Source organism: Heterodontus francisci, chromosome 48, assembly GCF_036365525.1.
Source record: "Heterodontus francisci isolate sHetFra1 chromosome 48, sHetFra1.hap1, whole genome shotgun sequence".
Lineage (NCBI taxonomy): Eukaryota > Metazoa > Chordata > Chondrichthyes > Heterodontiformes > Heterodontidae > Heterodontus > Heterodontus francisci.
The window spans coordinates 9,275,710-9,289,998 of NC_090418.1; the positions used below are offsets into that span (position 1 = coordinate 9,275,710).

Sequence of the window (14,289 nt, forward strand, 5' to 3'; positions counted from 1 at the left end):
CAGGAGAGGGTGTCGGGGAGAGGGTGCAGGCCAGGTCAGGAGGCAGATAATCAGGCAAGGCAGTGCCCAGGAAACAGACTTAATCATTAAACCAACTGGAGATAAGTCCCAGCTTTCAGTCCCACTGGCAGGCAGCCAGGAACGGTGGAAGTTGCTCGAAGGCCCTGACAAGAGTCAAGCTGTTTCATCAGCCGTCTCAGCTGGGCTGATTATTCCATCTGCTATCCGAAAATTCCAGAAAGACACGCCCACCCACTGGGAGCTCCCAATCCCTAGCAGTTCCGTGAAACCCATCCCCCTTTAATGGACTGTTGAAAGATCACTTTCTTCTCGTGTGCGACTAGTTTTAAATGTTCCAGTTTTATTTATTTTTTTCGGATTTTGTTTTCAGGAGGAGTTTTTTGGGGGGGGGTGGTGGGGGTGAAAGATTAAGGCCGGAAAATGCTTTCGGGCCCCATCCCGGGGGAAATTGTATGAGAGAAAAAGAAAACTTTTTTTTAAACTTTGATCAGTGTGAGAAAGTCGGCGAGGGTTTTTAAAAAAAGTAATAATAATCGAAAATACCGCCAGCCGCAGTACTCGCACAGTTCATCTTTGTGAAAACCGCTCATTTAAAAAAAAACTTTGCATTTTTATAGCGCCTTTCACCAACTTCAGGGTGTCCCAAAGCGCTTCGCAGCCGATGAAGTACTTCTATTGCGTCCGCCTGAGCGGGCAGACGGGGCCCTCGGTTTAATGTCTCAGCCCAAAAGACAGCACCCCCACCCGTGCAGCACTCCCTCGGTACTGCAATGAGGGGGGCCGTTATTTTTCCCCCGCGGCCAAAGGACCCCGAAAGGTGCCTGAGCCAAATAGTGGATCGAGCCACTTCTCTGGGCATTTTTCAGGCATCTGGGGCAGCCCCCTAAAACTGGTGTTAGGCCCCCCCCCAGTCAGAAACAGCTCTCTCTTCAAGAAAGCCCCTAGCTGGTCATTGCTATTTCTGGGATCTTGCTGCGTGCAAATTGGCTCCTGCATTTCCCCTGCATTCCAACCATGACCACACTTCCAAACAAATTGCCTGCTTGGCCGTAAAGCACTTTTGGGGTGCCGTGACGATGCGAAAGGCACTATACAAATGCAAGTGTCTCTCTCTCGCTCCTGCTTGGAACACATGGGCTGTGACTTTGGTCCAAAGTTGAGTGGATTTTTCAGAATGAGTGTTGGAATTTGATGAGTAAATGTTGTGGCTAAGATTCTTGTGAGAATCTGGCTTTCTATGTAAAGAAACGTGGGATGTTATATGCTGAGGAAATGTTTTCTGGAAAGTTCTTTGTAAAGATGTCAGGAACCTGAGTCCTTTCCCTCCTGTGTTGTATTTCTTCCTCCGTTTCCTCTCCTTCCTTATTCCTGCCATCTCTTTCTCTCCTTTCCTCTCCTTCATAAGAACTAGGAGCAGGAGTAGGCCATTCAGCCCCTCGAGCCTGCTACACCGTTCAATAAGATCATGGCCCCCAACTCCACCCTTGACTCCCTTGTAGATCCAATATCTGACTATCTCAGCCTTGAATATATTCAATGACCCAGCCTCCACTGTCTAGAGCCCCAGGTCTAGATTCCCTCACGAGGGGAAACATCCTCTCAGCATCTACCCCCTCAGAATCTTATGTTTCGATAAGATCACCTCTCATTCTTCTAAACTCCAATGAGTATCGGCCCAACCTGTTCAACCTTTCCTCATAAAACATCCCCTTCATTCCCAGGAATCAGCCTCGCGAACCTTCTGTGCAATGCAAGGATATCCCTCCTTCAGTAAGGAGACCAAAACTGAACGCAGTACTCTAGGTGCGGTCTCACCAATACCCTGTTCAGCTGTACTCCACCCTCCTTACAATAAAGACCAACATTCCATTTGCCTACCTAATTACTTGCTGTACCTGCATGCTAACATTTTCTGTCATTCGTGTACAAGGACACCCAGATCCCTTTGTCTCGGAGCATTCTGCGGTCTTGCCCCATTTAAATAATATTCTGCTTTTCTATTCTTCCGGCCACATTTTCCCACGTTATACTCCATCTGCCAAATTTTTGCCCACTCACTCAACCTACCCCTTCTCTTTCTCCATCGCTCTCCCTCTCTCTTTCTTTCCTTCCCTCTCCTCCCACCTTCCCCTCTCCATCTCTCCTTCACCCTCTAACTTTCTCCTTCCCTCTCTCAAACTGCTTGCCAGCCTTTTGCAGACGTGGCAATATCCCCCTCCCTCTCTCTCTCTCTCTCTCTCTGTTTCCTCCTCTCGTTTTCCAGAACATTTCTTTCCTAAAAAAAAAAGTTTTTTTGGGAGGGGGTGGGGCCGGGGGGGGGGGGGGCGAGGAGGTGGGTGGAGCGAAGGGGAAATGGCACCGCCCACATTCCTCACTCCCGATTGGCGGAGGGGAGCTGTCCATCGAGGGGCCCCGGCGAGCCCTGATTGGCCGAGGTGTCAGTTTCAATGTAGCGAGTCAGTTGCAACAGCCGCAGACGCGACGGAAGAGCCGGCGAGACTGGACAAGCGAGTGGTTGGACCTTGGGCACTGGATAAAGGAGGATGTATCTCCTGCTGGGAATAGCCTGTGCCCTGCTGGGATCCAGCTGGGTCTCAGCTGCCACCCCCAAGGCTGTGTCTCCAGGTAAGGATTAAAAACAAAGGGGGAAGGGGGGGGTGGTGGTTTAAAACCCTGACATTCCCAGTGAGAGTGGACTCCATTAGTTCCAGGACCATCCCAGGACGTCCCAGGTCAAGGGCTTTGCATCTGCTGGAGCAGGAGGGAGAAAAATGGGACCAGTTCATCTGCGTCTTGCTTTCAGTTGTTGGCCAAGCCGCCCCCATTGGTGCCCCAGGATTAGGCAGGGTTCCCACTCCGGAGGCACGAGCGCGGAAATCCCGGCTCCCGTCCCTCACCGAGTGCGGGAGGGACGGGAGCGCCGCGCTGTCGGCGGTGCCGCCTGCTCCTCTCGGGTGGGTGTAAAAGATCCTGTGGCCGCTATGTTTTCTCCGGTGTCCTGAGGAGGGGGGGGCCGATGCTCACCCTCCAAACCAAAATCGCTTCAAAAAAAAAGAAAGCAGCAGATTCTCTGGTCGTTATTGCATTGCTGTTCGTGGGATCTTGCTGTGCGCAAATTGGCTGCTGCGCTTCCTACATTACAACAGTGAACTCTGCTTCAAAAGTCACTTCAGTGGCTTTACAACACTTCACGAGGAAATGCAAGGCACTATAGCAATGCAAGTCTGACTTTGTTTTTTTTTTCTCTTTTGAATGACTGGGCTCCTGAGGGTAAAATCCCAAAACTCACTTGACAGGAGTTACATTTTCTTCATTCCTTGCAGTCAGCTCTTATTGTCCGGCCCAGTGGTTTGTGAACAATTGTGATGCTTTTATTTTTAAGAATGCTGTTTGTCGCGGGCGAGCGCTGCGTACGTCTCCTGGGTGCCAGGAGGAATTTAAAAGAAGGTAAGAGAGGTTGAGGGTTGAAAGGGCTTGATGCGCTGGGTCAAAAGCTCAAAGGTCACCTGGGGTTAGATTCCCGCTCCTTGGCCACTGTGTGATAGGATTGGGTGGGGGAGGTGGTGGAACGAGCTGCCCTGTCTTCCGAGCCCTGCTGTTCCCATTGGATGTGAGTGCAGGGCGTCCTCTGTAGTGGGGGAGTGTTGAGCTTAAACCCTGCGCGTTGGTGAAGGGGGGGGATGAATATTGGTGCAGGACACGAGTACAACTCTCCATCGTGGGGTTCGGGCCCCACTCGAGAGGCGCCAGCCCCCAATCCGGGCTGCGCTCCCAGTGCCGGTACTGAGGGAGTGCGGCGCTGTCGGAGGTGCCGTCTTTCAGATGAGACGCTAAACTGAGGCTCGATCAGCCTCCTCAGGTGGAAGTAAAAGATCTCACGGCCGCTATTTCAAAGAGCAGGGGGCAGGCGGGGAGTTCTTCCTGGGGCCGATAATTATCCCACGACCAGCGTCACATTAAAAAAAAACCAGATGATCTGGGTCATTATCACATTGCTGGTTGTGGGATCTTGCTGTGCGCAAATCGGCTGCCGCGTTTCCTCCGCCGCGACAGGGACTGCACTTCAGAAGGTACGTCACCTGCTGTAAGGCGGTTTGGGACGGCCTGAGGTTGTGAAAGGTGCTACTGCAATGCAAATCTTTTCTTTTTTCTCCTGAACGTACCGAGCTGCCCTGTAATGAGCGGAGCAGATTCTGCCTGTGATTCTGCTGCCATCTTTACATGTGTTGCTTAAAGATGTTGGGCCTCAGAAAGTTGCTATGATGCAAGTCTGTCCACCATCTACACGGCACAAGTCAGGTGTGTGATGGAATACTCTCCACTTGCCTGGATGGGTGCAGCTGCAACAACACTCAAGAAGCTCGACACCATCCAGGACAAAGCAGCCCGCTTGATTGGCACCCCATCCACAAACATTCACTCCCTCCACAGTGGCAGCAGTGTGTACCATCTACAAGATGCACTGCAGCAACGCCCAAGGCTCCTTAGACAGCACCTTCCAAACCCACGACCTCTACCAACTAGAAGGACAAGGGCAGCAAACACATGGGAACACCACCACCTGCAAGTTCCCCTCCAAGTCACACACCATCCTGACTTGGAACTATATCGCCGTTCCTTCACTGTCGCTGGGTCAAAATCCTGGAACTCCCTCCCTAACAGCGCTGTGGGTGTACCTACCCCAAATGGACTGCAGCGGTTCAAGAAGGCAGCTCACCACCACCTTCTCAAGGGCAATTAGGGATGGGCAATAAATGCTGGCCTGGCCAGCGACACCCACATCCCATCAATGAATGTTACAAACAAGCGATCGAAGTCAAGGGGTTTTGCGAGACGAGGGCGGGTTGATTATCAATCACTCCTCCTCTGCGTCCCCACATTGTACCCCCCCCCCACCCCCGAAACTGGCGACCTGGATGTCACAATGTCACAGCTGACTACCAGCGATGTCACTGTGGTCCCTTTCACCTACTTCTCTCCAGTTGTGGACCTCTGGAGTATATAATGAGTGAAACTGTGTGTGTAACTGGGATTCTCACCAGTTCCAGCATCCCCATCATGTTGGCGGACAGTGTAGCAAGAGGAATAAGCCCGTTTTTTTTTGTTTTTTTTTTCTTTTTTTTTCTAACCCCCGTACTGTACCTGTCCTGGGAGTGTTTGATGGGGACAGTGTAGAGCGAGCTTTACTCTGTATCCAACCCCGTTTTTTTTTTTTTTTTTTTCTTTTTTTTTTATCGAGGGGGCCTTTATCCCTCAGGCCCCCTTTATGTACATATTTACAGTTTTAAAATAACTTTATTAAAACAGATAAATAAACAAAAAACTCAAATTAAAATGCCATTCTCGGCGTCGACGATGCACTCCAGTCCCTGCGGTGCCCACCGGTCGCGGAAGGCCTCAAGCGTACCGGCGGACACCGCATGCTCCTTTTCCAGGGACACCCGGGCGCGAACGTAACCGCGGAAGAGGGGCAGGCAATCGGGGAGGACGGACCCCCCGACGGCCCGCAACCTGGACCTGTGAATTGCCACCTTGGCCAGGCCCAGGAGCAGACCGACGAGGAGATCCTCCTCCCGGCCCGAGCCCCTCCGCACCGGGTGCCCAAAGATCAGGAGCGTGGGACTGAAGTGCAGCCAGAATTTGAGGAGCAGCCCCCTCAGATACTCAAATAGGGGCTGCAACCTCGCACACTCCATATAAATGTGGAACACGGACTCGTCCAGGCCGCAGAAAGTACAGCTGGCCTGGGAGTCCGTGAACCTACTTAAAAGCCTATTGCACGGGACTGCTCTGTGCAGCACCCTCCACCCCAGGTCCCCGATGTAAAGGGGGAAGACTCCCGCGTAGAGAGACCTCCATCGGGGTTTCCCCTCGCCGCCAGATGGCAACGCGGACCGCCAGGGCGTGTCCGGCCGGCTGACGAGGGCGAGGAAGTGGAAAGTGTGCAGGAGCAGCCCGTACAGGAAACCCCTCCGCGCCGATTGGAATGGCACGGAGGGCATTTCCGAGAGGCGGCTCGGGTTGTGCGGGACCGGCTCCCGAGGAGGGTTTCGGGGCCTGGGTCCGATGAGCAGTTCCGGCCGAGCGGGGGTCAGCTCGGCCGGGATCGCTCCGCACTCCCGAGCCCCCTCGCCACCCGCAGTGAGGGGCGTCCCGGGGGTTCCGGCTACTCCTCCGCCCGCCGGACCGTCCCCGGAGTCGGCCGCCCGGACAGCCGAGGCGCTCTCCTCCGCCGGCGGGGGAGCGCCCTGACTGGAGGCGACCATGTTCCAGACTCGGAAAAGATCCCGGTAAAAGACAGGCAACTCCCTCAGAGAGGCGCGGCTAACGGACTCCACCGGGAGCTGCGTGTCGTCTTGAAGGCAGTGACACTGGCGGAAAAAATACGTCGCCAGCGCACACCATCTGGGAGGACGCTCGATGTACAGGTATCTCTGCAGGGTCCGAAGGCGGAGAGTCGCAGCCTGGGTGCGGACGCACACCAGCGACTGACCGCCCTCCTCGATCGGGAGACTCAGGACCGCGGCAGAGACCCAGTGTTTCCTCTTGCCCCAGAAGAAATCGACGAGTTTCTTCTGGATCTTGGTGGCAAATACAGGGGGCGGGGCCAAAGTGACCAACCGGTACCACAGCATGGAGGCCACCAGTTGGTTTATGACCAACGCTCGGCCCCTGTAGGAAAGCACTCGGAGCAGTCCTGTCCAGCGCCCCAGCCGAGCGGTGACTTTCGCCTCCAACTCCTGCCAGTTTGCCGGCCAGGCTTCCTCAGCGGGGCTAAGGTGGACTCCCAGATAGAGGAGGTGCGTGGTGCTCCACGCAAAAGGTGTCATCTCCTCCGGCAGGGAGTCCACCCGCCACTGACCAACCAGGAGTCCGGAACATTTCTCCCAATTGATCCTCGCGGAGGACGCGGCAGAAAAGGTCTGCTGGCAGTCGCGCATCCTCCGCAAGTCAACGGGATCTGTGATTGCGAGGAGCACGTCGTCGGCGTAAGCCGAGAGGACGACCCGCATGGCCGGCTCGCGCAGAGCCAATCCCGTCAACCTCCTGCGAAGCAGGCACAGGAAGGGCTCCACGCAGATGGTATACAATTGGCCGGACATGGGGCACCCCTGACGCACTCCTCTCCCAAATCGAAGGGGCGCCGTCAAGGACCCGTTAACTTTGACTAGACACTCTGCGGCGGCGTATAAAAGTCGGACCCGGGCCACGAAATGCGGCCCGAGTCCGAAAGCGCGCAGAGTCCCGAAAAGGTAATCGTGATCCACCCTGTCGAACGCCTTCTCCTGATCGAGGGAGAGAAAGGCGACCGACTGACCAGTCCTCTGGGAAAGATGGATCAGGTCCCGGACCAGGTGGATGTTGTCCTGGATGGACCGGCCCGGGACTGTGTAGGACTGGTCGGGGTGGATCATGTGGGCCAGCACGGAGCCCAGGCGGGTAGACATAGCCCGGGCAAAGATCTTATAATCCGTGCTGAGGAGGGAGACCGGACGCCAGTTTTTAAGCAGGCGGAGATCGCCCCTCTTCGGCAGCAGGACGATGACCGCCCTGCGCCACGAGAGGGGCATCTCCCCGGTCGCCAGGCTTTCCCCCAGGACCCCCGCGTAATCGTCCCCCAGGACATCCCAGAACGCCCTGAGGAACTCCACGGTCAACCCATCCAGCCCTGGGGATTTGCCCCTCGAGAGCTGGTGGAGGGCGCCAGTCAGCTCCGCCAACGTGAGCGGAGCCTCCAATCCTTCGGCGCCCTCCGGGCTGACCTGCGGCAGGTCCTCCCACAAAACTCTGCGCGCATCCTCACTGGACGGATCCGGAGAGAACAACGCACTGTAATACGTCCGGACCAGGAGGCCCATTCCCTCCGGATCCGTGATGGAGGATCCGTCGTCGGCCAGCAGCTCAACGAGCTGCTTACGGACCCCCCGCCATTTTTCCAGCGAGTAGAAGAAGGGTGAGGCGCGGTCCAAATCTTGCAGGATCTGGATCCGCGACCTCACGTACGCGCCTCGGGACCCAATGAGCTGCAGGTTCCTCAGCGCGCCCTTCTTCTCTTTGTACGCCTGCCACAGGGCCGGGTCCGCGACGGCATGACCGAGGCGGGATTCCAAGTCGAGCACCTCCCTCTCAAGGCGCCCGATCTCGGCTTCCCGCCTTTTGGTCGACCCCTTCGCGTACTCCTGACAGAAGACGCGGATGTGAGTCTTGCCCACATCCCACCATAGCCTCAAGGAGGGGAAGCCCCCCTGCTTCCTTCTCCAGTCGGCCCAGAATCGACAGAACGAGTCCCGAAATCGCACGTCCTCCAGCAGCCGGTTGTTAAAGTGCCAGTACGCGGACCCCGCCCGCGTGCGGAGCGGAGTGAACTCCGCCCACACCAGGCGGTGGTCCGAGCACGGCACCAGCCGCATGGAGGCCGCCGAAACGCGGGAGACGTACGCCTGCGAAATGTAGAGGCGGTCGATTCGCGACCCCCCTCCTCCAGACCTCCACGTGAAGGCGCTGGAGTCGGGATGGAGATTCCGCCAGACGTCCACCAAGTTAAGGGAGCTGATCAGTCCCCTCAACTTCTCCACCGACGCTTGGCCGCGCTGGGGACCGGAGCGATCCCCCACCTCGAGGGTGCAGTTAAAATCCCCCCCGAGGATGATGCACTCGCCGCTATCGATGGAGCTCAAGAGAGCGGACACTTCTTCAAAGAAGCGCGCTTGCAAAGCGCCGGGCCTGGGCGCGTACACGTTCACAAAGTGGAGCGGCACGCTACCCAGGCGAACGGCGAGGTGGAGCAAGCGGCCCGGCACTAGCTCCTTGACCCCCAAGATCTCCGGCTGAAAAGTCGGGGCCAACAAGATAGCCACCCCACTAGAAATAGGGGTGAGGTGACTCATGTAGACCCCACCCTGCCACTCCAGGAGCCAGGTGGCTTCGTCTCCCGGAACGGTGTGGGTTTCCTGCAGAAAGCTCACCGCGTATCTCCCTTCCCTAAGGACTGAGAGATTGTGAAATCTGCGGTGAGCCCCTCTGCTGCCGTTGATGTTGAGGCTGGCTATGGTTATCTTCATGTCAAAGGTACGTAAAACCCGTCACCAACAGCTCACTGTGAGGAGGGAGTGGAAGTGCACCTGGCCCTCCACTCCCCCAGCAACCCATTGAGGAACACATTAAAACGGCGCCTCTCAACCAGTTTCACGTCCGCGCGCTTGCCCGCTATCTTAAGGGCGGCACGGACGGACTGGATGATCAGCGCCAGATTCGACCAACGGTCGAGGGCCAGCTGAACTTTATTGCGGCAACCTCTGCAAGCCGCGAGGAAATCCCGGAGTTCCGCCGTGGGGATGAGAGGAGATTCGGTGGGAGGCACGAGGGACTCCACCACCTCACTGGCGATGGAATCAAGATCATCCTCCGTGCCCCGCACCGAATCCCCATCCTCCTCCGGGTCGTCACCGCCAGCGGCCCACACATCCACCACACACTGTGGGGCGGACGTCCCGGCCGCGCCAGCTGGTCCCGCCTCCGTCACGATCCCACCCCCAGGATCGATGGCGGAGGAGTCCTCTCTGGGTTCTATTGTGAAACTGGAGCCTGTAGGCACCAGCGGCTCAGGACCCCCCTCCACCTCCATCCCCAGGCCAATGAGTGGTCCAGGGGAGACAGAAGTTCCCGACTCCGGGAAACCAGCCGGAGCCGAGATTGGAGGCGGAGGGAGGAGGCTATCTCCCGCTCCGCCAGCACCCACAGGCCCAGCAGGTGGGGCAGCATTCTCAGTTATAACTGGGTCGGGTGTCTCCTGGTTGGTGGTGGACTCCGGCTGGGAGGCCCGACCCTCTGGGGCCTCGCCCTCCCCTTCATTCAGGACACCCGACCCAGTAGCAGTGGCAGAATGGGCGGCTTCCCCAGGCTCCCCCACCACAAGCAGGGCCCCACTTACTCCTTCAGTAGGGGCCTCATGTACCGGGGCCATCCCCTTCCCTCCATCCTGAGGAATTGGGAGCACCTGCCCGGACTTTGCAGCCTTGCTGGTGGCGGTAGGGGAAACCTGGGGACCCGAAACAGGAGACAGCTCCCCTCCAACAGATGGGCCCTGCGCCTCAGGGCCCCTTGTTACCTCTGTGGAGGGGTGCCTTCTCCTCTTTTTCCCAGTTGTGTGCGGAGGCTCAGAGACCTCCATATCATCAGAGGCCTCCACCTCCACACTCTCCTTTTTTTTATTCACCCTGGGCCTGAGCCCAGCCCTGGGGCAAGTTGACTTCCCGAGATCGGGCCTTGGGCTGAGCTCAGGCTCGGGTAGTGTCACGATATCCAGGGGACGCGCCTCTCGATGTTTATTTCTCCTCCGCGCCTTCCTTCCACTTGGACGGTCACCCCCCTCCCTGCCGGAGGCCGTGAAAACCACAGCCTCCGGTACCGACTGAATGGTATCTGGTGGTGGTGTAGTGGGGGTGGGAGGAGGTGCAGCGTCGCCACCCTGGGCCGCTGAGTTGGAGTTGGCAGCCGGGAGGTTGGGGCAGTTCTTACGAACATGCCCCACCCCCTTACAGACATGGCACCGCACCCCGTCCAAGGTCCAGAAGACGCGGTAGGCCGTCCCCTGGAATTCTACATTGAAGTGGCCCTCTGTCACCTCCTCCCGCGCCAGCTGCATGAATAACTGGCGGCGGAAGGAGTAGACGTGTCGGAGGCTGTTCTCCCGAAGACCGAGCGGGACTGGGGTGAGCCCCGTCTTTACCTCCCCCAGATGGTGCAGGTGGGGAAGGAGGAGCTCACCAGGGATGAAGGGTGGGACATTGGATAAAATGAGCCTTTGCGCAGTGGCCTCCAGGGGGTCCACTGGCAGAAAGGTCCCGCCCACGGTGAGCCCCTTGCTCAGAGCCAGGGACACCGCCCGCTCGGTCTTCAGGAAAAACACTGCCTTCCCGTACATTTTAGAGGCTGCAACAATGGCCGAAGGGCCGACAACCTCGGCCATTGCTTTCACGCATGCCTCTATAGTCATGTTCGGGTGGACATAGCTCTTGACCCCATGCTTCGTTGTTAATAAAGCAAAAGGTGACGGGGCAACAGGTGCAGCTGCAGCAGCCGCAGCAGCATATGAACGGGAAGGCCCCGCCACCGGCGAAGAGGGGCTTGCCATGGGGTCTAAGAGCTACGTCCACCCCCAAGAAACAAAACAAATTTACACAATTTTTAAAAAAAAGCAAACTTTAAACAAGGTGGAGTGGGAGTAGAGGAGGATGGGGTAGGATGGTAAAGGAAATGGGGAGGATAGGTGACTGAGGCGACTGAGTGGAGGAAGGGAGAGAAAGGCTGAAAAGGATGTTTGATCCAACTGCCAGTTGGAGCACCTTTATAACAATTAGTCCAAAACTGTTTGTTGTCTTCCAGTTGGGGGAGGCTTCTTCGCCCGGGACGGCTGGAGCCGCCCGGTACTCTCCTCTTCTGATTTTAACAAGACAGTCTTCACCCGGGCAACTCCAGCTGTCCCGAGCAGGCAGTTGGGGTGGGGAGGGAGCTCCCTGTGTGCAAACACCAATACAAATACAGGGGCCCCTACTGGATTTGGCTGCCCCACCCCTGAGTCTTCAGGCCTCTTCTCCCTCCCCCAAACAGTTTAAACTTCAGAGTCTTTCAGGTGCCCTGACACCCACCTTTCCAGAAAAATTGCAGCCTTCCTTGATGGTTTCCCTCCACTCTGTATTCACCTTTCTCCAGTCTCTCTCCCCAGTTGCTGCAGTCTCCACTCTCCACTCTGCAGTTGCTGCAGCACAGGTGCAGCTGCTCCCCCTGATTGCTGGCAGGAAGTGCTCCAAACTCTCCAGCCAATCCTATACTGTGCTGTACCTGTCCTGGGAGTGTTTGATGGGGACAGTGTAGAGGGAGCTTTACTCTGTATCTAACCCCCGTGCTGTACCTGTCCTGGGAGTGTTTGATGGGGACAGTGTAGAGGGAGCTTTACTCTGTATCTAACCCCGTGCTGTACCTGTCCTGGGAGTGTTTGATGGGGACAGTGTAGAGGGAGCTTTACTCTGTATCTAACCCCGTGCTGTACCTGTCCTGGGAGTGTTTGATGGGGACAGTGTAGAGGACAGAAGAAAACAGTATTTATTTTTGGATTTTTTTTTTACCCATGTGTCCTTCCAGCTTTTAATATGCATTCCAATAAAAAAAAATGCTCCAGTAGGGGTCCAAAGGTTTAATGAAATGGCAGGTGTTTACGCAGAGAAAAACTAAAGGATGCATACTGGGACTTTGCAGAATATATGACCCAAAATGATGTCTGTGATGATGCAATTTGAAAAAGGACCCAGTTCAAAAGAAATATAATCCTTAAGCAGGAAGTGCTAATACCTTAAGAGTGTTGCCTTTTTAAAGTGTACAGCATTATACTGACAAAAGAAATTTATTACAAAGTATTAGACAAAGCTTTTGTAAAATGTTTGTATTAAATTTCTGATGCTTAGGTTTCAGCACATTTTAGCCTTGGTACCATCTGTGTTTTCTGTATTGGGATGGTATGAATCCAAAATTCATTAAAATAAAAGTGAACTGCAGAAGATGCTATATCTCTCACATTACAACTGGAAAAAAAAGTGTAGAGGGAGCTTTACTCTGGATCTAACCCCGAGCTGTACCTGTCCTGGGAGTGTTTGATGGGGACAGTGTAGAGGGAGCTTTACTCTGTATCTAACCCCGTGCTGTACCTGTCCTGGGAGTGTTTGATGGGGACAGTGTAGAGGGAGCTTTACTCTGTATCTAACCCCGTGCTGTACCTGTCCTGGGAGTGTTTGATGGGGACAGTGTAGAGGGAGCTTTACTCTGTATCTAACCCCGTGCTGTACCTGTCCTGGGGAGTGTTTGGGGAAGCATTACATTTCCTGGCAGGTACATCTCTCCATTATAAATAGGTTTTGAGAATTTGAGCCTTGGAATATAAGTCATGTTAAAGCCTGTCGCAGTAGGTGAACCGAGATAGGGGATGGGGTGAGAGGTGACAGACTGTGACTCTTTTACATGCTCGGTCTCTGTATCTGAGCGACAATGGTTTCCTTAGAACTTTCACTCACTCCCGGAGATCCTGCTGGCCAGGAGCTGAAATGATTGAAAGGATTGCTGTCTTTCTGTGGCCATGCCTGGCTTCCTGGAGCTGTTTCCTGTGCAGCGGCAGACAATCTGCACACAGCAAGCTCCCACAAAACAGCAACGTGATAAATGACCAGATCATTTTTTCTTTTTCCCCACAGTGTCAATTGAGGGCTTAAATATTGGCCTCGGACACTGGGGCGAACTCCCCGGCTCGTCTTTCAGTAGTGACGGGGGGATCTGTGGCATCTGCCTGAGGGGGTAGTTGGGGCCCTGGGTTTGATGTCTTATCTGAAAGGTGGCACCTCCGACATTCCAAAGTGATGGGCAGGAAAGGCCCAGCTGGCCGATCAAGCCTGCTGCCCACACCGTGATGGCTGGGGCCTCGTGACTGGATACTTTCCACCCTCCACCGCCTCCCAGCATGGTCATGTGATCTCCTCGATGAGGCCAAACCCATCCCCCCCCCCCCCCCCCCAGAATGACAACCCCAGGACCCATAAGGGAAAAACAAGCTGTGGGAAAACTCATCTCTGATCCCCTCATGCGATGAACCAGTCCCAGGAGATCACAAGGTGTGCTTGAGTAACGTAGGAGGCCATTCAGCCCCTCGAGCCTGTTCTGCCATTCAATGAGATCGTGGCTGATCTGCGACCTAACTCCATATACCCACCTTTGCCCCATATCCCTTAAAATCTATCAATCTCAGATCTAACATTAACGATTGATCCAGCATCAATTGCCATTTGTGGAAGAGAGTTCCAAACATCTACCACCCTTTGTGTGTAGAAGTGTTTCCCAATTTCACTCCTGAAAGGTCTGGCTCTAACTTTTAGACTGTGCCCCCTCATCCTAGACTCCCCAACCAGCGGGAGTAGTTTCTCTCTCTCTACCCCATCTGTTCTCCCTAATATCTTGAAAACTTTGATCAAATCACCCCTTAATCTTCTAAATTCCAGGCAATACAACCCTAGTTTGTGCAATCTCTCCTCGTAATTTAACCCTTGGAGTCCAGGTATGATCCTGATAAATCTGTACTGCACTCTCTCCAAGGACAGTATATCCTTCCTATGATGTGGTGCCCAGAACTGTTCACAGTGACTCCAGGTGTGATCTAACCAGGGCTCTGTATAACTGAAGTATGGCTTCTACCTCCTTGTATTCTAGTCCTCCACATATAAAGGCCAG

General features: G+C 55.1%; 1 protein-coding gene across 1 annotated transcript in view; it reads left to right on the top strand.

The window, feature by feature from the left end:
- The first annotated feature begins 2,459 nt into the window (after positions 1 to 2,459).
- The window catches only part of LOC137357307 (multifunctional procollagen lysine hydroxylase and glycosyltransferase LH3-like), a 58,959-nt gene continuing 47,129 nt past the window's right edge, over positions 2,460 to 14,289 (top strand). The window contains exon 1 of the mRNA XM_068023544.1: positions 2,460 to 2,646. Coding sequence (XP_067879645.1) covers positions 2,565 to 2,646 — 82 coding nt within the window. The 5' untranslated portion in view covers positions 2,460 to 2,564. The remainder of the gene's footprint in view (positions 2,647 to 14,289) is intronic.